Genomic DNA, 25,734 nt, shown 5'->3' with positions numbered 1-25,734 from the left:
GGAGCCAAGGATCTGGGAGGTACCTGTACCAATGGGATGTGGATCAGTGTAGGTTTCACCGCTCAGCTACACTCACAGAGATCTAGAAAAGACAAAACAGACTCTCCTTCAACAGGAATTGTGGAGACTCGGCAAGTCAGAGATCCTGCAGCAGGCTACACCTTCCCCTGCCAGTCACCTCCCTTAAGGCTGCAGAGCTGCTAGGAAGTTGGCAGCAAACAGTTTCCTGCAAGTTCCAGACTTGCTAGTGGAAGCTTCAACTTTTTACCTCCTTGTACCCCAACTGCAGTGGTGAACCTGGAGGTGGCTGGCTTTGCTCCATTAGCTCTTCCAGCAACTAATTCACTGGAGCCTCTGGAAAGCCCTGGTAGAATCACAGCACAGTGCCCTAGGGCTTCAAAGCAAAGCTCTGCTCTCTTCCGGAAGTAACTGCTTTCTTTCCCTTTGAGAAGCAGCTCCACTGTCACTACTAGGACTGACTATAGGAGACCAAGCGGCCATGCGATCTCAACTGCTCATTGTGAATTAGAGGCTCTCTATCCAAGGCACAAAGGTGCCTCTATGTGCTCAGCAGCCCGCCATCATCGAGGAAAAGTGACAGACCGATATTGGGCTTGGTCAGGTCCTGAAGGCCCAAGAACACTGCTTCAACAGGTGCTCACTCCCAGATTCCTATAGCTCCTCTGCTCCCTCCAGCCTCACCTGTGGCTCTGTGGGGAGTCCCTTATGCTTAGGTGCTTGAGGAAGACAAACCTAGGCCCTAGTGTTTACGGATGGATCTACACAGGGTGCTTCTGTACCATGAAATGTAGACTACTATAGCATCATACAGAGAGGGATTTCCCTGTGGGCAGAATTTTAAGCAATACACTGAGTTGTCTACTGGAAAGAAGGAAGGATGGTCAGAGGTAGAGCTCTCTGGTGATTCAAGGGAAGTACTAAGGGTTTGGCTGGATGATCAGAGATTCAGGAGGAACAAAAATGGAAATCTGGTAACAAAGAGGTTTGAGAAAGAGATTTGCAGATAGACCTCTTGGGATGGGTACAGAGTGTAAAGATATCTGTGTCCTGTGTGAATGCTCATCACAGGACACCCATGGTAGAGGAAACTTTCAATAATCTGGTTAACAGAAAAGGTTGTGAAGGGTCAGCAGCCTCTTTTCTAGCCACACCTGATGAGCAAATGAAGTGGCTACTGTATCAGGGATGGAGTTCATGCATGTCCTCAAAGACATGGATTTCTCCTTACCAAGACCGATCTGCCCAACCTACCCAGACCAGAGACCACTGATTATGCCTGTGAAGGAAGACCATTCCCCGGAGGAACCAGCTGGGCACTTGGTGGGAGGTTGACTATACTGGACCTCTTTCGTTGTGGTGGGGGCAGCAACTTATAGACCCGCTGGAATATTTTCCTGTCCTACCTGCAGTGTTTCTGTCAGCTCCCCCATCCATAGGCTTAGAAAGCCTTTCCAGTGGTGCAATTTGCATAACACAGGTTAATCCCAAATGATCTAGATTGTATGTCTGTCTCTAGACAAAGAGCCCTTTGCCCAGTGATACAAGATGTATTAACTAAAGACAAGTGATTCACTCTGGAAGAAGATGAATCAGCCTCTCAGCATTATTTAGTAAAATAATTAGATTGGTGGTTTGTACCTACTTCGGATAGCAAGGCAGATTTGAATGGTTAGGGCTGATCACAGAGCTACAGTGTGCTTACCAGACCAGCTTACTGTAATATACCCCACCATGAGCAGGCTTCCTGGGACTGAGGGGTTCCACACACCCCTGGAATCATGTATGTCCTATGTGACCCAGAAATATGAGGATAAGGAAGTCTGTGCCTGAGATCTCAGGGTTTCTTTATGTTCATATTTATTTTCTACTGCTGCTGTGATGTGCAAATGTCTATTAGGTGGTCAAGTGGAGATGTAGAAGAGGTATTTTTACATATGAATTTGAAGTTTTGAAGGACACACCAGGAGGAAATATACATATTTGGAAGTCATAAGCACACTGATGAATACTGATGTTATTTAACATGGGAGTAGAGGGAAACAGAGAAAAGGCCCAAAAACTGAGCCTGGGTCCCTCCAACGCAAACCAGGAGGAGGACAGATACCAACAAAAGAGGTGAAGAAGAAGTGACCCGTGAGATGGGAGAAGCACCAGCAGTGCATGGTGGCCCAATGACAGTGAACTTAGTGTTTTAAGAAGGAGTTATCAACAATGTCTAATGCTGCTGAGAGCAAGATGTGGTCTGAGAATTGATCCTACGATTTGGCAATATGGAGATCATCGACAACCACAACAGATGTGTTTCTAAGGAGTTGGATTGAGAAGAGAATGGGCAGTAAGGCAGAGAAGAGAAGGAACTTGGACAGTTCTTCTGAGGAGTGTTTAAGGAAATGGCAGGAAATGAGAGGTCACGAGAGGGATTTTTTTTTTTAATGGGAGAGATTACAGTATGTTTTTATGGGGATGAAAGCAATCAAGTAGGGAAGAAAAAAAACATGATAGTACAGTATCACTTGCCTCTTATACCGTCGGAGAGTAAGCAAGAGGGGGTGGTATCCAGGACCCAAGTGGAGAGGGTAGCCTTAACTGGGAGCATCAGCAGTTCATCCATGAGCACAGACGGGAGGGAGGATCATGTGGGGGCAGGTGTGGTGGGAGCCTGCAGATGGTCTTATCTGAAGGCTTCTATTTCCTCCATGGAATAGGAAGCAACATCATCCGTTAAGAGGGTGGATTAGGGAGGAGATGTTGGAGATTTAACGAGACAGGAGAAAGTGTGAAATAGATTGGAAATGCAAAGGCCCACTTGATAATGGTTGGCATGAGTTTAAAGTGAGACCAGTCAACATGGTGTTGTGGGTTGTTTTTTTTCTTTCTTTCTTTCCTTCTTCTCCAAATACATAGAACTACGTGGGTGCAAACATGGAGCAGGTGGAGAGTCAGGTTTACCCGAGGTTGAGTAGCCAAGTGGGTATGTGAGAGAGGGGAAAGCTGAGCCAGAGAGAAGTGGATTCATGCTGACATCACAGTGGCAGCCCTGGAATCTAAGCCAGGGCAGGAGACAAGTGAGGATGTGGGGAAGGTGAGGGGCAGAGAAAGGTGGAGAGAGTTGAAACTTCGAGATTCCAGTGGAATCAAAGAACTATCAGAGTTAGAGACCTATGGGAGGGAAAGCCATGGAGAGTTATGAGGCAGTGTTCAGAGAGTGTGGTGTTAAGATGGAGGCGCTGGGGGTGGTGGAGCAACCAGGAAAGACAAGGCTCAGGTGTGCATGACCATGGTGGTGGCTGAAGTGAGGTCGAGAACAAGGTCTTTGCAAGCAATGGCCTAGAGAAACTGTAATGTCAGGGTGTGCTTGTGGTTTGTCTACAAAAAGACCAAGGCCACTGAAGATGACTATTTCGGCACTGGTGGACAACAGCTGAGGCAGGAGTCAAAAACTTCAGGGCAGGAGACAGAATGGAGGAGCAGACTTGCTTCAAAAAAGAAGTCTGGGAAAGAAGGAAGAAGCTGTGATGAGCAGCAGCGGCCATCTGACCTCTAACCCCAGATATAGGTAGAATTTGAAATTCAAAATGAAATCTAGCCACAGCTTAATGGGAATTCTAGAAAGCAGTGTCCTGAGAGTGAGCAAGATAAAAGCTTCTCAACTTCAGTAACTGACTTGATCAAGCCATGCTGTGGGGTACCTACACCACCAGATGGCAGGGGACACCCCACCACACACACACACACAGCACCCTGACCCTCCTGATGGCAGATCTTCAACGATATCTTTGCTCTTTCTTGTCAACATGGCGCTGGGAAGAGGGCCAAGCACCCAGGAATAGGATGACCCCATCACTTCATTGCCATCCCTCAGCATTGCCACCTGCCACCGTGTGGCCAGCCCACCAAGGTCACTCACTTCAGCCTACAGGTTGGAAAAATGAGGCTCAGAGAGTGAAGTGACTCAAAAGTCAGTGCAGAGCTGGGAATGATCCTATGTCTTCTGAGTCTTCCCAATCCATGCTCTTGCCACTAACCAGCTTCTCCTGTGTCCCAAAGATCAGATAGATCTGGAGACTTAAAAAAAAAAAAATACACGTTCCAGGATATCTGGAGGTAGGGCTCAGTAGATATGGGTCATGGCCCAGGAATCAGCATTTTAACAGAAGCCCCAGGTGATTTGCATTATGACAGAAGTTTGGAAACATGGCAGGTCACCACACTGCCTTCTCTATTGATTTATTTCCTGTAGCTGAGAGAGTTACTTTGTTTCTTAGGACCTCGATTTCCCAGCGGTGAATTGTGCACTGTGACAATGACCCTAAATGTGCCTAAAACCCCTTCAGGGCAAAGTCTTAATTGAAAAGCTGGAGACCAATTTTCCAGCTAAAGGATAGAGTGGAGAAGTCACATCAGTACAGAACTAGGGTGTGGAGTGGGCTGGTTGGGGGGAGCCACAGGTTTTGGGGAGATACCCATTCCATCTCCAACCCTAACCAGGCCAGAGTAAAGCCAAGTTATTTAGCCCCTCCGAGCCTTAGTTTTTCCACCCATGTTATGGTTATAATTCATACCTACCTTGGAAGGTTTCATAAGGTTTGAAAATATTGTATGTAAAGGCCTATGTATAACATATGTCAGGTTGGGGTTCGTATGGTAGCTGCTGGTGCTAGAATTAATGGGAGTCACCACTGAGATTTTTAAATGAAGCATTCGTCATTCATTCCCTATACCAGACAGGGAGATCTGGCCCCCGAGGGGGTGCTCTTCACAATGCCCACTGTCAGTGCATTTGAGAGTACCAAGCCAGGAGTTGACAGTGGGAAAACCCGGAGACCGGTCCAATCGATTCACTAACATTTGCTTTGTCCTCGAGTCTCACGCCCATGTTGACAGAGAGGCCATTAGAGGCCGATGGTGAGCCGTGGCCAAGTAATGGGCTGGAAGGAGGCGGCAGCACGCTGGATTTGGCACTTGAGGAGATAGCGTTTTAATCAATTGCACATTGTCATTAATGTCTGGGTGAAGGCTGGGTTGAGGTTAGGTGCATTATCACACTTGGGCTCACCCACGGAAAGAGCATGGGGTTCCCAGCTCCATCAGGAAGTGGCTCTCAGAGTCTCAGAAGCTTCTCTTTGCCTCAACAGCAGGTGTAGCCAACTGCCGGGATTTTATTGTAGGATTCCCGCCCTGTGCTTGGGAATAGCGGAATACCCTTTTCTCTACACGGGGTAGGGGTGGGGGAATGCCACGCTAAAATAATTCATTATTTAACCTCAGAGTTCCGCCCCTGATTTTCTAACTTATAGCTATTTGCCCTCCCCTCGGAAAGCAACCAAGAAGCAGACAAAAAGAAAGGTTGATTTGCTTTCTGTCCTGCCTGCGTGTCTGGATGGAACAGAGTAACAAGGAAAGGTTATATTCACTACATTTTGTCCACATCCAGGAATGCTCGGAGGTGGTTTAAAACAGTGCCGGGTTTCCTATCATAAGCTTGGAAATATCAGGCCACAGAATGTTACATGAAAAAGGCAGGATATGGGCTGTATATACAGCGGTGGTCCATTTTGTAAGGTAAAACGATGCGCACATGCGCACACTGAAGTAGGGGAATCCTAGCCACCAAGAGGCAGGCAGGCTACTAAAAAATGCAAGAGGGGCAGCCACACGCGGGCACGACCAGCATTCTTTGTCATGGTTTAAAAAATGGCAATATCAAAAAATCTAATAGTAGGGGGGAAGTTAAATCAAATATGGTGCATTCATCCAGGGAATATTAACCAGGACTAAGATTTCATTTGGAAGAAACTCTTGACACCCATGGTGAAGCCCGTGCTGCCGACAGGCTCTCTCCGTGGCACTCCAGTTCCTTGCCTCCTGTGCAAGGCTGGAAGGTTAGGGACTGTGCTCTCCACGTTTGGGTTCTGGCAGGTGACCTGCCTTCCCAGGAACAGGTTCCTCTGCTGCTGCTACTGCTCCCATGGCTTGTGCAGGGGTGCTATGGAAGCCCAGGCCGGCCCCTGCTGCTCCACCCCCTGCAAGGATTTTGTAAGCCTCTAAGCTTCAGAAATAAACCCCTTTCTGTTTAAAATCACAATCCTTATAGGGGAAGGATTTACTTCCATGCTTTTTTCTTTCTAAAACACAAGGTACCAAACTCTATCTAGAACATTATTAGAGCATTGTTGATAAAGAAGAGGGGCGCCTGGGTGGCTCAGTCGGTTGAGAATCTGCCTTTGGCTGGGGTCATGATCCCAGCGTCCTGGGATCAAGCCCCAGGTTGGGCTCCATGCTCAGCAGGGACCCTGTTTCTCTTTCTCCCTCTGCCTGCCTCTTCCGCTGCTTGTGCTCTCTTTCTGTCTCAAGTAAATAATAAAATATTTTAAAAAAAGAAAAAAGAAAAATCCCTCCATAGGAAGAAAAACCCAAAGGGAATGCAACCAAAGCATGACAGCAATTGCCTTCGGGAGCTAAGATCATGGGAGGATATTTTTTAAAACATTTATTTTTCAGTTTCTCTAAAGCAAGTATGTGTTATTGGTAATTTTTTAAAACTTAACTTTTTATTAAAAAGAAGAGCAACTGCCACTTGATTCTCTCCATAGAAGTACAAGGATTCTGTAGTGTCACTTCCAACCTGCATGTCCCGGGGTGGGGGGAACTGCCTGGGACTGGTGGCCCTGCTTGCCTTTGACCCCTCTTTTCTTCCACTGAATCTTTTCTTCCCTTCCCTGCTTAATATTGGCAATCATGGACACGTCTTGTTTTCCAGGTAGTTCCCTTCCTTCAGATCCTCCATTGTTATGCTAGTAACGATCCCAGCTTAGTAAAACAAGTGAAGACCTTAGGTCCAAGTTGCATAAGTAGCTGATTTATTCTGCATTTCACATCCCCGGATGAAGCAAACTTTTGTCCTTTTCCATCTGGAGCTGTCCAGCGGTGAGATAATCAACAGGGTTGAGTGAAGGCAGCAAACAGGAAAGCATCTTCATTTGGAAGGTGCCCCTGGAGAGTGTGAGGGTCGCCTCTGCAGCTAGAACCTGCACCCATCCAACCACCTCTCCAGATTGTCCGCTAACCGGCAGTTCAGGGACCAGGAGGGCCTGCAGACAGGAAAGCAGGGAGAGTGAACAGGATGTGGCTCCCTGGTGTCTGAGCTCAGGATCGGCAGGGTTCCACAACCTCTCTCCCAACCACAGCCGCCCCGCCCAAGCTACATCCCGGCCTCGAAACATTTGAACTCACCACCCCGACTGCTGCAGGCATGTTTCTGAAGGCTTTTGTGTATCTTGAGTATGACCCTCTTGCTGACTCCAGCACATCCGAGCATGAATGCTGGTGCCCCCTAGATCCTCATGCTCCCACCACCCCCCATTTCTTTCCATAAATCCCATACTAGAGTGAACGGGGAGGCTGTCCCTCAGACTGGCAAGACAAGTACTCTTAACTTCTCTGCAGTGAGCACCAGAGAAGTTCCAGGACTTGCTCAGGCTCAGATGGTGAGTCCTAGGCAGATCGTTGATCAGAAATGGGAATCCTTGACCTTAAACCCACGCCCCTTTCACCTTTCCATGCATGTGTTTCACTCCTAGCTCCTCAACCCTGCCTAGCCCAGCTAGACTGAGTTTCTCAAACCTTTTCTCTTCCTGCCCCTAAATGTGATCCCTCTATTCCCAGCCCCTATGCCAGAGCCCAGACTCCAGGTCCTACTCTCCCAACCTAGAAGCTATGGGATTCACCAGCTCAGCTGTAGGCCATTAGGAATCCTGTTGGGGTGCCTGGGTGGCTCAGTGGGTTAAGCTTCTGCCCTCGGCTCAGGTCATGATCTCAGGGTCCTGGGATTGAGCACTGCATCAGGCTCTCTGCTCAGCAGGAGGCCTGCTTCTCCCTCTCTCTCTGCCTACCTCTCTGCCTACTTGTGATCTCTCTCTCTCTCTCTCTGTCAAATAAATAAATATTTAAAAAAAGAAAAAAAGAAAACCTGTTTGGGTAGGCCATCCCTCAGCCAGGCAGGCCTCCATGAGTCTTCCAGGGTAAGGGGTCCCACAGTTAAAGATGGGGCTGTGACCCTCTGGCCCCTCACAGCTATAAAGCAGGAGGGAACACACACACATATTTTCAGAAATTGCAGGGCTCTCCGCAACCTGGAGCAGGCACTGCAGAAGGGAATCCTGTGGGCATGCAGGCCCTTGGTCTTCTCCCTTCCTGTCTTCCTCAACTCTGCAGAGCTGCTTGATCTAAGCTTTGAAAAGACGTGGGTGCTTATTAGTTTAATAAGAGCTCACTTTGCTGGGAGTCCTGAACAAGTGAGAAGGCTTTAATCAGCCTGGACCAGCATATCTCTACTTAATGCTATACAATAAAGATGAATTTAGCTCATTAGTGCTCACCCTAGAGAGCCAGCCATGCTTCCAATTAATTGGAGAGTAGAGACTGTATGAAAGCTATTTTAAACACTGGGAAGACACATTAGTAAGGGGACTCCCACTTTAAAATGCAATCTACTAAATGAGTGAGGAAAATGGATGAATGAATAAGTGGTATGAGAACACTGGTTAACCATTTGAGAAATATAAAGCTGGATCCCTACCTCACTTTTATACTAAAATAAACTCTAGGAAGGCCGTAATTTAAGTATAAAAACATAAAATTGTGAATTCCATTTCCTAATTTATTAACAAAAACTTAACATAGGATTTATTTTGTGCCAGGTCCTGTCTTAATATGGAAGAAAACATGGCTTCATTTCTTTGCAAATTTGGAATGTAGTTTCATATAAATTTAGGAGCCACAAAACAAAATATTGAGGGATCTGATTGTGTGAAAATGTAAAATTCCTATATGATGAAAATACTATAAACAAAGTCAAAATACAAATAGCAAACCTGAAAAAAGTAGATCACATAGATAACATAGACAAAGGTCTAATAACCTTAATTAATAAAGGTTGCAACTGAAATCAATAAAACAAAAGAAAACGTTCTCATCTGAATAGATGGGCTAAGAATATGAATAATCACTTCAGAGAGAAATGGCCAACAAACACTTGAAAAAATGTTTAACTTCTTTCTAGTTTGAAAATGCAAAGCTCGGGACACCTGGGTGGCTCAGTTGGTTAAGCGGCTGCCTTCCGCTCAGGTCATGACCTGGGATCGAGTCCCACATAGTGCTCCTTGCTCAGCAGAGAGCCTGCTTCTCCCTCTGCCTCTGTCTGCCATTCTGTCTGCCTGTGCTCTCTCTCTCTCTCTCTTTCTCTGACAAATAAATTAAAAATCTTTAAAAATGTAAAGTTGGGATGCCTGGGTGGCTCAGTTAAGTGTCTGCCTTCAGCACAGATCATGATCCTGGGGTCTTGGGATCAAGCCCTATGTCAGGTTCCAGGCTCACTGGGGACTGCTTCTCCTCTCCCTCTGCCTCTCCCCTCCCAATCATGTCCTCTCACTTCTCTCAAATAAACAAATGAAATCTAAAAAAAAAAAAAAATGCAAAGCAAAATAGAATAGCATCATTATGTAAGTCTCAATTTCCAAAAACTGTACAAATATGATTGTTCTAGATAAACAATCTAGAACACAGACCCCATCATGTAATGTATCTGGAGATGCTCCCTCTCTGAATGCCAGTTTAGCAATCTCTCTGCCAACATTTAAATGCACCCAGTAGTCCCAGCAAATGAAAACAATCTAAATGTTCATCAATAGGGGACAAGCAGATAATTACCTGTAGCATCCAGAGGGCAGAGACCTCTAGGTATGATATGCCAAGATTTGCAAGCTTTTTAGTAAGTGAAAAAAAGTTAGGTTCAGATCAGTGTGTGTGTTGAGATTTCATATGTATTTTATTTTAAAGATTTTATTTCTTTATTTGAAAGAAAGAGAGCACACAGCAGGGGGTGGGCCAGAGGGGGAAGGACAAGCTGACCCTCCGCTGAACAGACAGCCTGACTTGGGGCTTGATCCAAGGACCCGGACACCATGACCGGAGCCGAGGGCAGACACCAACTGAGCCAACCAGGCACCTCTTACATATGTTTTAAAATATTTTTCTCATTCTAAATATATATATTTTTCTCTGATTTACAAGACATACTAATAGTGGTGACCTTCAGGAGGCTGCTGACAAGAGCAAGAAGTTTATTTTTTTTTATTTTCATCTTTAAACACATATGTATTATTTTTATTTTAAGAAATAATAAATAATAGACGCACCAAGGAACAAGGTCGTGAAAAGAGGAGGACTTCGTGGTGCTGCCGTTTGTACCGTCTTAGGGCTCTGTGCTTTTCGCAGAACCTCCAACGGCGGTATGTTGGGACAGAGCATCCGGAGGTTCACAACCTCTGTGGTCCGTAGGAGCCACTATGAGGGCGGCCCAGGGAGGAATTTGCCATTTTCAGTGGAAAACAAGTGGCGATTACTAGTTATGATGACTTTGTACTTTGGATCTGGATTTGCTGCACCTTTTTTTATAGTAAGACATCAACTGCTTAAGAAGTAAGGATGTTTTAATTGATCCATCAAACAGATGTGGAAAGGAACATTTTAAGAGGTGCAGTCTCTTTGAAAAATGGATCAAACTTTTGAATTCAACATACTTAATATGTTTGTAAATAAACTTATGGCATAAAAAAAAGAAAAAAAAGAAATAATAAATAATAAATTTTTAAAAATTTTAATGGCTTTTAGGTGACAGCCCAAATGCAACCTAGATTTTTCAACAAACATTTAGGGAGTACTTATTATATGCCAGGCACAGAGCAAGATGGCAATACAGAGGAAAGGAAAGAAAAACAGATAAAAATCCCTGACTGAACTTAGCACCAAAAGGCACCAAAAAAGACAAAAAAGCAACAACAAAAGCTGGCCTCTGAGACTGACACACTTCCTGTTGCCAGATTCTGAACGAGATCTCCACTGCCTACAGGACCCAGGGGTCCCTGTAAGAAACACCACTTAAGACTTCCACTGGTGGGGCATCTGGGTGGCTCAGTGGGTTAAAGTCTCTGCCTTCGGCTCAGGTCATGATCCCAGGGTCCTGGGATAGAGCCCTGCATCAGGCTCTCGGCTCAGCAGGGAGCCTGCTTCCCTTCCTTTCTCTCTTCTTGCCTCTCTGCCTACTTGTGATCTCTGTCTGTCAAATAAATAAATAAAATCTTTAAAAGAAAAAAAAAAAGACTTCCACTGGCAAAATGAATCCACCTGCAGGGCTGTGCCTCCTGCACTCAATGATTCTGTTTGGAAGGCCTGCGTCGGCTTCCCACAGAAGAACTGTACAGAGTCCTTTGGTTGCCCTTCCACACGACCAGAGCCCAGATTCCCCAGGCCAACCGTCCTTGTCTCTTCAAGGAGACTTGGAAAGCTGAGGCCCAGAAGAGCAGAGATCTGGAGTTAATTCCAACACTATGGCCATGGGTAACTTGTTGTACCCCTCCCTGTGCCTCCGCTTCCTCATTTTATACTCATGGCATAAGGATTTGTGGGGATTAAATGATGATGTTTATGTAAACATACAAAGCCTACATACCAAAGTAGTAAAGAAATGATAGCTATTGTTAAAGGATTTCCTCTATTGTAAGATACCTTCTATTTAAAATGTGTTAATGATTTATTAACAACTTTTGTGGAAGGACACATGGCTATAGGATAAACCCTAATTGCAAAAATATTAAGATATACAATCTGAAACTGAGGAAATATGACATTGTTTCTAGATCTAACTGGTAACGACAATATCCTGCAAAATCCAAGCAGTCAATTATGAAATGTGGGGCAGGGCGGGGGTGGAAGAGGCAAAAGAAGGTGGAAATTGGTAGTGAGACAGTGTCTACTGGATAGTGGAGACCTACCATGACAAATGGTATCAGTGGAGGTGGCAGAAGTGCATTATGGGAATGAAGGGTTTTCATGTACTCCACTGGCTCAGCCTATGAGAGAGAACTAGACACACATATCAGAAAAATCTCCAAAGTGGAAACTGGGCCAGGAGACTTGCACAACAATCTATGCCCAGATGGACCTTTGTGAAGGAAGTCTGACCATTACCAAAGTAACAGTGAGCTGAAACAAGAAAAAGTTACATAACCTATCTATTTGCAACTACTAAATATGGGCAAATCTGACCTTATTCAACACGGTACTTATGGGAAAATATTAGTAGAAGAAAAGGGGCATCATCATTAAATTCAGAGGAACATTCCTAGGAGAGTAACATACTACAGAATCCAGAAGTAAATTTTATAAAATTGATATTGTCAATAAAATGTAACCAGGCATAACCTCTAGAGAAAGCCATGGAAGAGAAGAGAGATTAAAAAGGCAACAACTTGAATTAAAAAAAAAAAAAAGATGGATAGGCTAACACAGAATTGCAAAGATACTAAATATGTAATAACCAAAATTCAACACCCATTCGTGATGTAAAAAACCTTTAGCAAACTAGAAATGGAAAAGAACACTCGAAACCCAGTGCGATACCACTGCACAGTCACAAGAGAAAACTAGAAAACTAGAAATTACCAAGCACTTAACAATAATTTGGAGCCACTGAAAACTACAACTGCTGATGGAAGTGTAAATTGAATCTCTTTAAAAAATGGTTTGGTAGGATACACCAAATCTGAAAATATGCATTATCTATGACCAGTGATTTTTTTTCCTTGGTGTGATCAATGTGAATCCATTTTTATATTCACTGAAAGAAAAGTACAGAATATTCATGGCAACACTAAAAAGGTGAAAACTACCCAAATGTCCACCAACAGAATAATGGATATATAAACTGATATATCCATATAATGGAATATTATGCAGCAATGAGAACAAATTAGAACCTATACACAACAATATGAACAAATATTGAAAGAAGTCTAAACAGGCCCAAACACTTGTAAATTTTAGATGGCTTAACAAAGCAAATATCTGCTTAAAGAAGAAATCAGAGTTGCAGTTATTTTTGGTAACAAATATGTAACTATTGGGGTGCTTGGGTGGCTCAGTTGGTTAAACATCTGCCTTTGGCTCAGGTCAAGAACCCCAGGGCCTGGGATTGAGCCTTAGGTTCCCTGCTCAGCAGAGAGTCTGCTTCTGCCCCTCCCTCTGCTCCTTCCCCTACTGTGCTCTCTCTCTCTCTCTCAACCTCTGTCAGATAAATAAATAAAATCTTTAAAAAAAAAAAAAAGAAGCAAGAGGATGTCTCAATATAGTGCCAAATAAGTGACCAAGAATATGTAAACAAGATGGCTAATCTAGTGGTGTGTTATTTCAACTTATATGAACATCAATGAAATAAAAAAATACAAATATATAACTATCTGTTAATACAATTAACATCTAATATATAAAGTGTTCTTTCAAATGAATATGATGATCTGAATTTCAAAAATAAAGAACAAGAGCAGGGGGGAAAATCACAATATAAATATATAACAAACGTAATAGGAAAACACCCTAATAGACTATCACAAAATACAAAAGAAGATAAAATTGTTAGATACCTTTCAAATGGCAAAGATTTATAATTGATGAGAGTGCAGTAAATAAGCATTTACTAAATTATTACTATTAATATAAATTGGTACAGACTTGGAGTAGAGTCATTTCACAACATGCATTAAGAACCTAAGTATTTCAACGAAAGAAGTAATCAGAAAGATACACAGAGATTTATATAAGGACGCTTTTCCTAGCCTCCTGAATAACCCCAAACAATACTTGAGAAAGAAAAAATACGTTCAACTTAAGGCAATTTGCCTGATAATTATGTCTTTCCTCCCAAGATCTTGGGGTTGCAGATCTCAATGGTGTTCTACTGCCTAGCTTGTTAAGAACCCGCTAGTTTGACCCTATAGATGTGCAAAAACCAAGATTAGGCCAAGATTAGGATTAAATACAATGGGTAAAGGTCATTAACATAGACTGTTAAAAAATGTACCACTTACCATGCTCCCATGCCGTCTTTTCCTTTTACAATTTTCTTGGCACATTCAATCGTCTTCTTCAAATTTGGATTCAGTAAAGCTGTGGAGAAAATAAAGTGGAAAAATACGACCCCACAACTTGGCCGCTGAGTCAGAGTGACACCAGGGAAGGTACAGGGTGCCCACATTAGAGAGGGTTCCATGTGATTCCAAGGGTAAATCTATCCCTAGATTTTTTTTTTTTCAGACAACACTGAGAGATAGTAGCTTGTGGTCATCTTTTACTAAATCTATTTTTTTCTTCAATTCGTATAATAATATTTTCATTAAAAACATGTACAGTGACTACTCTGTGCTAGGCAATATAAGCAGTGGCGGTAGAATGGTGAACCCAGTAAATCTGTCCCTGTCTTCCTAGAGCTTGCAGTCTGAAAGGGGGAGATAAAGGTCATAGACAATTACAGTACGAAGGGTACCTGGAATGATGGGGAAATGCAGCTTGATGTGGGAGCGGTGAGTGGGGGCACCCAATTCAGACTTGAAGGATCAGGGAAGGGCTATTGGGCCACATGACATCTAGAAGAGTAAGGAAGGAGAAAGGGTGGAGGGATCACAGAAGGAAAAGTGTTCCAGGCGGAAGAAACAGCATTGGCAATGCCCCAGAGCTGCCTCTGAGAGCCCAACACTACATTCTTTCCTTTGAATGTGGAAGCCTGGGTTGCTGCAATACCTTCCTTCTTGACACTTGAGTCTCTCCCTTTCCCTAATCCAGTCTGATTGCTTTTCCTTAAAACATTACTTCAGTGCCCCCAGTTCCTGTAAAATAGAACCCCTAATCCTTGGCTTAGTCCATCCGCCCTTTTCCCAACATTCCTTTCCATTTCTACAACCTTACCTTCCATTGCCTTCCTCCATGACCCCACCATTAGAGACCTACCAAGGGCCAGGAGACAAGGCTTGCCCTGAAGGTGGGTGCTCCACTCCTGGTGCCCACAGCTTGGGAATCATATTCTGGACTTTTTCTAGACTTAGTTCATGTTCATCTCCCAATCTGGATTTGCTCATCTAAGCAGGACAGTCCTTAAATCTCTTGTCAATGACCATCTAGCTCACTGCACCCTCTCCCCTCTTCTGAATAAAATGTCACTTCAATTCAGCTCTAATCAAATACATATATACAAACATACATACGTAGATACACACATGCATACATGTTCACATACGCACATATATACAACCTGACCCCCGCTACTTTGCAAATTCTCTGAATGACGCTATATTCATCACACACCAGGCAGTATACCCAACACTAGGCTCAGGACTTGATATGCACTGTAGTATATAAAAAACTCACAAAAGCCTTGTGAGGCAAGTGCTATTATTACCTCCACTTTATAGATAGGAAAACTAAGGCTCAGATCATATAACCAATAAGAGGTTGAGCCAAGATTGTGTCTGGCCTCAAAGTCTGTGCTCACTCTGTCCCTCCCCCTGCTGGACAAGGACAGTATACAATTTTCCTGAACTGTCCTCAGGACTTAGCACAGGGCTTAGCCAGTACTTCTTGATGGTGTCTTACTTCCCCGTGAGTCCTATTGGCTTGTGGTGACAAATTCCCAAAGAGCCTGTTTTCCCCTCTATTTAGAATGTGTTTGCTTTCACGACTTTCTAGCTCATCCTTCAGCTGACAATGCAGTTCTCTGGGGTCTTGGGTTTCAGGGGAGTCTCTAATTCACCTCCTGATTTTGCTCAGGCCCTGTCTACACAATGACCTCAGAACTGTGCCTTATGCCACAAGGAATCAGCTGATGTCCCCAGGGTCAGCATCAGCTTCAACCTTCAGTTAGTTGTTTGGGTTCTTGTTTCTCATTTTAGCCTTTAGGGATTTTACCTTCTTGCCATCTGAACCCGGTACTATGGAAGATTGATTGATTGATTGATTGATTGATTTTAAGTAGGCTCTGTGCCCAACATGGGCCTTCAACTCCCAACCTGGGATCAAGAGTTGCATGCTCAGGTTGGTTCAACATCCGCAAATCAATCAATGTGATACAACACATTAATAAAAGAAAGAACAAGAACCATATGAAACTCTCCATAGATGCTGAAAAAGCATTTGACAAAGTACAGCATCCCTTCCTGATCAAAACTCTTCAAAGTGTAGGGATAGAGGGCACATACCTCAATATTATCAAAGCCATCTATGAAAAACCCATCGCAAATATCATTCTCAATGGAGAAAAACTGAAAGCATTTCCGCTAAGGTCAGGAACATGGCAGGGATGTCCGTTATCACCACTGCTATTCAACATAGTACTAGAAGTCCTAGCCTCAGCAATCAGACAACAAAAAGAAATTAAAGGCATCCAAATCGGCAAAGAAGTCAAACTATCACTCTTCGCAGATGATATGATACTATATGTGGAAAACCCAAAAGACTCCACTCCAAAACTGCTAGAACTGGTATAGGAATTCAGTAAAGTGTCAGGATATAAAATCAATGCACAGAAATCAGTTGCATTTCTCTACACCAACTACAAGACAGAAGAAAGAGAAATTAAGGAGTCCATCCCATTTACAATTGCACCTTACAACTATAAGATACCTAGGAATAAACCTAACCAAAGAGACTAAGAATCTATACACAGAAAACTATAAAGTACTCATGAAAGAAATTGAGGAAGACACAAAGAAATGGAAAATTGTTCCATGCTCTTGGATTGGAAGAATAAATATTGTGAAAATGTCTACGCTACCTAAAGCAATCTACACATTTAATGCAATTCCTATCAAAGTACCATCCATTTTTTTCAAAGAAATGGGACAAATAATCCTAAAATTTATATGGAACCAGAAAAGACCGCGAGTAGCCAACGGAATATTGAAAAAGAAAGCCAAAGTTGGTGGCATCACAATTCCAGACTTCAAGCTCTACTACAAAGCTGTCAACATCAAGACAGCATGGTACTGGCACAAAAACAGACACATAGATCAATGGAACAGAATAGAGAGCCCAGAAATAGACCCTCAACTCTATGGTCAACTGATCTTCGACAAAGCAGGAAAGAATGTCCAATGGAAAAAAGACAGCCTCTTCAATAAATGGTGTTGGGAAAATTGGACAGCCACATGCAGAAAAATGAAATTGGATCATTTCCTTACACCACACACGAAAATAGACTCAAAATGGATGAAGGACCTCAATGTGAGAAAGGAATCCATCAAAATCCTTGAGGAGAACACAGGCAGCAACCTCTTCGACCTCAGCCGCAGCAACATCTTCCTAGGAACATCGCCAAAGGCAAGGGAAGCAAGGGCAAAAATGAACTATTGGGATTTTATCAAGATCAAAAGCTTTTGCACAGCAAAGGAAACAGTTAACAAAACCAAAAGACAACTGACAGAATGGGAGAAGATATTTGCAAATGACATATCAGATAAAGGGCTAGTGTCCAGAATCTATAAGGAACTTAGCAAATTCAACACCCAAAGAACAAATAATCCAATCAAGAAATGGGCAGAAGACATGAACAGACATTTCTGCAAAGAAGACATCCAGATGGCCAACAGACACATGAAAAAGTGCTCCATATCACTCGGCATCAGGGAAATACAAATCAAAACCACAATGAGATACCACCTCACACCAGTCAGAATGGCTAAAATTAACAAGTCCGGAAATGACAGATGCTGGCGAGGATGCGGAGAAAGGGGAACCCTCCTACACTGTTGGTGGGAATGCAAGCTGGTGCAACCACTCTGGAAAACAGCATGGAGGTTCCTCAAAATGTTGAAAATAGAACTACCCTATGACCCAGCAATTGCACTGCTGGGTATTTACCCTAAAGATACTAACGTAGTGATCCGAAGGGGCACATGCACCCGAATGTTTATAGCAGCAATGTCTACAATAGCTAAACTATGGAAAGAACCTAGATGTCCATCAACAGATGAATGGATAAAGAAGATGTGGTATATATACACAATGGAATACTATGCAGCCATCAAAAGAAATGAAATCTTGCCATTTGCGACGACGTGGATGGAACTAGAGGGTATCATGCTTAGCGAAATAAGTCAATCGGAGAAAGACAACTATCATATGATCTCCCTGATATGAAGGAGAGGAGATGCAACATGGGGGTTAAGGGGGTAGGAGAAGAGTAAATGAAGCAAGATGGGATTGGGAGGGAGATAAACCATAAGTGACTCTTAATCTCACAAAACAAACTGAGGGTTGCTGGGGGGAGGGGGGTTGGGAGGGGGGGTGGGGTTATTATGGACATTGGGGAGGGTATGTGCTATGGTGAGTGCGGTGAAGTGTGTAAACCTGGCGATTCACAGACCTGTACCCCTGGGGAAAAAAATATATGTTTATAAAAAATAAAATTAAAAAAAAATGTTTAAAAAAAAAAAGAGTTGCATGCTCTACTGACTGAGGCAGGTGCCCCAGATTTTTTTTTTTTTTCACATTTTATCTAGTGGGAGGGTTTTTTTAGGATATCTAACTCACCCTATTTCATCACAGCACTTAGTACCACCTCCATTACAGGTAATTATTTGTTTCTTCTGTCAGATTCTGGCAGTCTATCAGTCAATCTTCTTATGAGATATAAATTATGGGCCTACTAGGTTTCTTTTTGCTTTGGCTGCCAGGAACTCAGGACAACATTGAATGTTCTGTCATAGTAATTAAATTATGTTCTTAATGTGTAGGTCTCCTCTAGACTTTGATTACATGATTCCTATGGGCCCTGCACAGTGTTTTACATATATTAGCCCATTTAATGCTCACAGCAACCTTAAGAGGTAGCTAATGTCATCCCCACTTGACAGAGGAGGAAGCTCTGGGAAGGGACCTACCCAAGCTCATATAGCTCACTTATAAGGGCAGGGGCTATGATTCTCACTGGGTTCCTGTGTTGTTTATGGCACCTTTCCCTCCTACTTTGAAATCCTGCTTCTCCTTGAATCTGGAAACCATCTCACTCCTCTCTGGAGTCCCCACGCTGAGCGTGGGGCCCAACACTAACCAGCTTTCTCCTGGATCACATAAGCTTACAAGTTTTACCATGACCTCTCCACGCAGTCTCCTAAAGAACCAGCTCAGAAGCCACGGGTTCTGGAACATTTCTCACTCATCATGGGGGAAGGAGCTTCGCTCATCAGGGAGACCCTGAGAGTGCCAGGCGATCAGACCCTCCTGCAGCAGCTTCTGGGGGTCAGGGAGAGCTCTGGTGTCATTGTGCAGCCTATCACTTTGGCCCTGATTCAGAAGTCGCCCTTTGTGGGTTTGCCCCTCAACAACCCCACCTACTGCTGTGTGGCTTTGGGCATGTACTTACCCTCTCTGGGCCTCAGTTTCCCCATTCATAGAATGGGATAATAATAGTGCTTATGTCATGGGAGTCTTTGTGACGATTAGATGCATTCAAACCTATGAAGAGCTTTGAGGAGTACCCTGCACTTAGCAAGCACTAGACTGTCAGCTCCAGGAGGCTGGCACATTGTGGATGCTCGGTGAGTTCTGGGACGAGGGAAGCCTGGGCCAGTGCATCCTCTTGAACACAGGTACTTGGGACCCCTGAGAGCAGCAGAGAAACCTCCCCTTGGAATGGACTGCTCTTGTCTCTTCCCAGTGATCCCTTGTGCCTGTCCAAGTGGTCACTGTTCTTGAAGAAGAGTGTGTGTGGGTGAAAGGAGACCCAGGCAGAGCCCTCTGCTTTAATCCTTCAGACTCAGGTGGGCTTTGATGCTGACAGCCTCCTCCCTGCCACCTTTCAACCTGACCATCTGGATGGGGGTCTCCATGACTCTATTCCCGGCGGCCACCCACAGCCTGGACCCTCTGGTGCGAAGCACTCAGCCTCCCTGGTCCCGCACCTGCCAGGCCCTCTGCCTCCCTGCTCCAACCCTGGAAACTCTGGCCACCCAGAAGACTAGCCTCTGCACTCTGCGCAGCCCCCAGTGCCCCAGTGCACAGCCCCCAGTGCCCCGGTGTGGGACGGAGTGGGGCGGGACCTACCAGAGCAGGACACGTGGCAGCGGTTCTTGCCCCTGTCGCACCAGTCATGGCTGCGGATCTGAAAGAGGCCGTAGCCAGTGTAGCCACCGGGCAAGTTCTCGTAGATGGCCGTGGGGTTGAACTTGCTCTCAAAATAAGCCAGGCACACCCCTAAGATGGAACAGGAGGTGGGTGGCTTGGAGGAGGGCGGAGTTGGGGATACCAGGGCAGGGGCCAGAGGAAAAGGAGGTGAGGGAAGAGGGAGCTTAGAGAGGCCTACTCACAATTTTCAAGGCTGTAGCCCTCAAAATTATCCAGGCCTCCTTCATAAAGCTTCTTAGCCACCCTGCAGCGTGCCATGATGGCAGCGCCACTTGGAACCACAAGGTAACCAATGAGAGAGAGAACCACTGATGCCTTCATCTTCTTAGGCTCCTGGCAGCTCAGGGCAATAATGGCCAGGGGAGCTGGGAGAGTCACAGAGAAGTCCTGCCAGGATCCCAGGGACACCGGTTTCTCTGAAGAAAAAAAAGGGCACTGTGGGGTGTGGGTGTGCAATTCAGTGCGTTCAGAAAAAGGGGAGTTCTGCCTGACTTGATCGTGATACTTCTTCCCACCCTAACCCTCAGCTTCGTGTCACTGCAAACCCAGAACACCTGAAACCCTGCCTCTCCTCCTCTTCTGGGACCCCCTCCCACCATTTTCTAAGAAAACTGCTCCTGTGAAGGTCACTCCCCACCACACACATTCTCTCCCTCCAGCAAAACCCAATAGCTTCTGCTTCATTTTCTTCCCACTCATTTCTCTTTCATATTAGATACAGAAGCTTAAATCCTCTCTTCCTCTTTATTGTGAAAGTACAACTTGTCCTTTAGGTACATGTTGGAAAACAAAATGAGAAGAAGAAATATCCCTGTGGTCCCACTAATCAAGCACAAGCACTATTCTTCTGTTGAATTTTTTCCACCATTGCCTTTTATCCTGGAATATATTTGGAGCTGTGGTCTCACCCGGGCCACGATCTTATCACCAGATTGTCTACAAACCAAACTCCACTGAGCTTTTCTCTGGCTGTGCACACAAGGAAACAAAGCCCAGTCCAGCCCAGACCTGCCATGTAGTAGGGGGTCACCACTGGCAACAGCAGACAAGGCCCTTAGCCTCATGGTGCCTCTGCTTTCTCATCTGTGAAAAGGGGCAGGGGTGTAATATACTCAGAGAATTCACTCCTGAGTTTCTCTTCCATTTCTGTTGTTACCACCTAAACTCTGCTCATCGCGACTCCAATAAAACTGCCTCACTGTCATTCCCTAAACCCTCATCATCATCATCCTCTAAACTCCCCTCACCTTTATCCCCTAAACCCCCTTCATCACTGCAAGCTGAGTCACAGTCCAGCCTCTTGTTCTCCACTCCTCCAAGCCAACTCCTCCAGGTGGTATTTTCAATGTCCCCAAAGCATGTATACAATGTCACTTTGGGAATGCTGTTAGTTCCCTATTCCTGATAGCAAACCCAGACTTGGCTTTCTGAGCCCTCCATAATCTGGCCTTACCCTGCCCTCCCTCCATCAGGAGGAATCCATTCAGTTAACTCTGAATTCCCATGTTGTTCCTTCTCTATTTCTCTCTGCGCCTCCCTACTCCACACCCTACTGCCCATGCGCTGATAATTCTTACCTTAGGATCTCCAAACATAGCTTTTTCCAATCCACAGAGCCCAACCATGCCTTTCCCCACCCAAATGTTGATCCATCTTCAGGTGTCCACTCCAGGTACCACCTCTTTGAAGCCTGAGGCAATCCTGCATGAACCCCTGAACCCCTACTGCCCTCAGAATCACTTTCAGAACACCTAGCAGGTGATCGTCCTGTTCTATGCCATGTTATCTCTCGACTAGAATGTGCAATTGGAAATTATAACGTATCTTCTTCCCAGCATGTCCTACAGCCCCTAACACTGCATAAATATATATCAATTAGACAATTGCACCCTCCTGTTTGTCATCAAACACAGGCGTATGCTTGTCCGCCAGCCTACATTCACCTGCAAAAGGGGCCCTTGACCTTGGCCCTTGGGCTGGAAAATTCTGTGTCCTGTGGGCTCTTCTGTGCACTGGAATTTATTTAGGAACATACCTAACCTCTAGATGCCAGTAGCTTCTCCCTCTCAGTTGTGACAGACAAAAATGTCTGCACATGTTGCCAAAAATCTCCTGGCAGACTAAACTGTGCCCTGTTGAGAACCAGTGACCTAAATGTCTAACTTGGGAAAAAGTTAGAAATAAATAAGTATATTCTTGAATTAGAAGAATTTAACTTTTAAACATTTGTCTAAACTCCTAAGTCACATGACTACTTATACCAAATACATTGTCAAGAAGTACCTAGCATTTAAGTGCTCAGACTTGGGAGTCAGATTGCCTGGGTCCAAATTCTGACTTTATCCCATAATAGCTGGGATTTTAGGGATCCCAGGAGTGATCTAAGACAGTTACATGGCCTCTTGGTTTCCTCATCTAAATAATGATTAAAATAATACTCACCTAATCGTGTTGATTTGAAAAGTAAATGAGTTAAATATGCAAAGCATTCAATCCCCAGCAGACATGTCTTTGAGCCATGGTCACACATCCTTGCCCTTAGCTTAATAACTGAATTCCAATGCATATTGGAAGAGAAGTCCATGTTTACATTTTTCAGCAGAGCAAAGGATATTTTCAGATGACGTCTGTCTTCCAGACATACTCATAAAACACATGCTGAGTCCTCTCTCTTCCCCTGCAATGAATTCACCCGGAGCCCTATCCCCTCTCCTTCCAAAACCAATCCACTCCTCGCTCTCCTCTGCCGTCATCCCAGTACAGATCACCATCATCTCTGACTTCTGTAGAAATTCCTAGATATACTCTGATATTCCACAATCCTCTCCTGTCCCCCCGTCCCTATTATCTATATAGTAACTAAAAAGTTCTCTTTAAAAACATATATCCAGTCACATCACCCATCTCCAATAGAGCTCCTGGCACTTCAAATAAGATCCCAACTCCTCAACCTAGCTGACAAGACTCTTCCTGCTCTAGCCCCTGAGCACCTCTCTAGTCTGATTTCACGTCTCTCTCCCCCTTGTTCACATTCACACCATCACACTCACCTTGCACATTTCTTTTCCTTGAACATTTCTTATTTCCACCACAGGTTCTTTGGACCTGCTGTTTCTTCTGCCTAGAACATGATGCCCCCGACCACCACAGAGCTTGCTCTTTCTGGCCGTGGTCTGAGCTCAAAAATGAGCTCAGCATCTCTAAGAGGACTTTCTGATCACTGCTCCATCCCAGAAAATCATTTCTATTTTCTTCATAATATAAGTCAACTTCAGAAATTACCTTGTTCATTTGTTTGCCTATCTCTCACACCAGAGTGTAAATACCAGGCATGCTGAACCCTGGTATGTTTTGTTCTCTGCTTTATCGCCAGACCTTAGAACAGAACCCAGTGTATAGTAGGCACTCTGTGACTCTCTGTTGAATGAATGAATGAGTGGGAAAAAGTAAACTCTTCCCAACAGAATTGTCATTGTATAAGCACTAAATAGATTTGCTGAGTGTCTCTTGCACCTGGGTATCATCATATCTGTCCGGTTGCTGCCCATTCTATACCAGCTTACCGTTCACCAGTCCCTCTGCAGGCCTTGGTGCCTCCTTGGGGGAGGGGAAGAGCAGCCACTGCAGCAGTTCTGACCTTTTACAGGAAAGTTCCTCTACCTGCACTCAGTTCCCTGGACTTTTCAGATTCCTCTTCCTTGATAACCCACTTTCCTTCACCCAAGAGCTTCTAAACCACAAGTGCTTCTCCATAACCTGCTCTTCTAGAATCTTTTCTATGACATCAGTTGCTATGAGGCAGAATATTCTGAAGCATAGAGGGGTCTGCCACCAATGCACTGTATTAGTTTTCTATCGCTGCTGTACCAAGTTACACCAAACTTTGCAGCTTAAGCTACACAAAATTGTTATCTTAAAGTTCTGTAGATCAGGGGTGCCTGGGTGGTTCGGTGGGTTAAGCCTCTGCCTTCGGCTCAGGTCATGATCCCAGGGTCCTGGGATGGAGCCCCACATCGGGCTCCCCGCTCATCGGGGAGCCTGCTTCCCCCTCTCTCTGTCTCTTCCCCCCTCTCTGTCTACTTGTGATCTCTGTCAAATAAATAAATAACATCTTTAATTAAAGTTCTGTAGATCAGAATTCTGACATGAGTCTCACCAGGCTAAAATCAAGGTGTTGGCAGGGCTGGGCTCCTTTCTGGAGGCTCTAGAGGAGAACCCATTCCCTTGCTCATTCAGGCTGTTAACAGAATGAAGTTCCTTGTAGCTGTAGGATGGAGATCCCGTTTCCTTGCTAGCTATCACGTAAAGGCCCTTCCCAGCTTCTAGGGGTTGTCTTCATTTCTTGACTCCACCTCCCCTCCCCTACCTTCAAAACAAGCAATGATAGATCAAAACCCTCTCATGTTTTGACTCCCTCCTGCCTATTCTTAACACTGTTGTATCTCTGATTCACTCTTCTGCCTCCTCTCTCACTTATAAAGACTCATGGGATTAGATTGGCTCACCCACACAATCCAGGATAATCTCTCCATTTCAAGGTCCTTTACCTTTAATTACATCTGTAAAGTCCTTCTTGCAATGTAAATGATATATTCAGAGGTTTCAGGAGGAAGGGGATGGACCTTTATTGGGGGACCATTATTCTGCCTATCACAGCATTCTTCTGCCCCCCCCCCCAGAACTGTCTTCTATTAGAGAGCAGTGGGAGGAGCCATTATTATGCTCTTCTACTCATGATGGGGCCATGGTCAAGGACATCCTCTCTGGAGCCTGGGCAACATCATTTGTGACATGGATTATTTTTAAAATCCCTTCTAGCTCCAAAGAGTTAAAAGATGTTGACATGACTGAGGATAACACTAGCCTTTGGAAACACTGAAGTCCTTCTGGCTGACTCAATTATGACTGGTAATTAGTTGATTAATTAAAAGTGATAAGATAGAGAATTATAAAAGAAATGGGCCATACGATTCACAGACCTGTATCCCTGGGGATAAAAATATATTATATGTTTATAAAAAATAAAATTAAAAAAAAAAAGAAATGGGCCATAAACACTGAAACTTAAACCCATAAATTCACATTGGCTCAACAATCTTTAGTGATGGCCTTTTCTTAGATATGAGTTATAAACTGGAACACTGCTTAAGGTTTTTGTGTAAATCACACTGTGCCATATTGCCATATTCCTTTTCTAGTTTCCATAACTGCAAAGCAAAGCAAGAACTTAAAGACATAGAAGTCAAGCAAGAACTTACAGACATAAAGCAGAGCAATGTCTCCTAGATTTCCTTTCTAGATTTTCAAGATTTTTCTAAACTTTCTTAGTTAAATTACCCACAATTATCCTTTCAGTAAAATGCTTTTTAATAATTTACCTTTCTCAAGTCTTTCATAGGGCTCATCTTAAAGTTTTGATTATTAACTTAGCTGGAATGACCAGCTTGTCCTGGTTTGTCTGGACAAAGCCTTATACTCACATAGTTGACAGAACAGTACTAATGGCACATATGTACTTCCTGTTAACTCTTCAACTGTATTTGTAAAAGTCACCATTACTACTCATCACTGCAGAGTATTTTGTAACTTTATGTACTTTTAAGTAGTGTTTCAAAGGTAATCCTGAACTCTTATACTTTCCAGAAAACCCCTAGTCAAGAAGGACAATGTCTCTTCTCCTAGAGTTGGTCTTTTACAGGAAGTTTA

At 44.1% G+C, this 25,734-nt stretch overlaps 2 protein-coding genes across 3 annotated transcripts; one reads left to right on the top strand and one right to left on the bottom strand.

Annotated features, from left to right (window-relative positions):
• Positions 1–6,870: 6,870 nt before the first annotated feature.
• Positions 6,871–24,571, bottom strand: LYZL4 (lysozyme like 4). Of its 2 annotated transcripts, none has more exons than XM_032861406.1 (5): positions 24,534–24,571; positions 20,211–20,444; positions 19,948–20,097; positions 13,944–14,022; positions 6,871–7,112 (listed from the first exon to the last, which is right to left on the bottom strand). In XM_032861406.1, exons 2-5 carry the CDS (start codon positions 20,347–20,349, stop codon positions 7,043–7,045), a joined length of 438 nt encoding a protein of 145 aa, XP_032717297.1. In that variant the 5' UTR covers positions 20,350–20,444; positions 24,534–24,571; the 3' UTR covers positions 6,871–7,042. The 2 variants fall into 2 exon arrangements, with proteins under 2 accessions (XP_032717297.1, XP_032717296.1); XM_032861405.1 differs by lacking the exon at positions 24,534–24,571 and adding an exon at positions 23,592–23,660.
• On the top strand, positions 10,226–10,593 carry LOC116869714 (cytochrome c oxidase subunit 7C, mitochondrial-like). The gene has a single exon (XM_032861092.1). It carries the CDS (start codon positions 10,313–10,315, stop codon positions 10,502–10,504), a length of 192 nt encoding a protein of 63 aa, XP_032716983.1. The 5' UTR covers positions 10,226–10,312; the 3' UTR covers positions 10,505–10,593.
• Positions 24,572–25,734: the final 1,163 nt, after the last annotated feature.

Source organism: Lontra canadensis, unplaced genomic scaffold, assembly GCF_010015895.1.
Source record: "Lontra canadensis isolate GAN:19392208 unplaced genomic scaffold, GSC_riverotter_1.0 scaffold20, whole genome shotgun sequence".
NCBI lineage: Eukaryota > Metazoa > Chordata > Mammalia > Carnivora > Mustelidae > Lontra > Lontra canadensis.
This window is presented reverse-complemented; position numbering and strand designations above follow the sequence as displayed.

Coding starts and splice junctions, on each gene's coding strand:
- LOC116869714 (XM_032861092.1), top strand. CDS start 10,313: ATGTTGGGACAGAGCATCCGGAGGTTCACAACCTCTGTGGTCCGTAGG.
- LYZL4 (XM_032861406.1), bottom strand. CDS start 20,349: ATGAAGGCATCAGTGGTTCTCTCTCTCATTGGTTACCTTGTGGTTCCA. Junction 20,098..20,210: donor GGGCTACAGCCTTGAAAATT/GTGAGTAGGCCT, acceptor GTTCCATCTTAG/GGGTGTGCCTGGCTTATTTT. Junction 7,113..13,943: donor AAAGACGGCATGGGAGCATG/GTAAGTGGTACA, acceptor TCCTGTCTGCAG/GCCCTCCTGGTCCCTGAACT.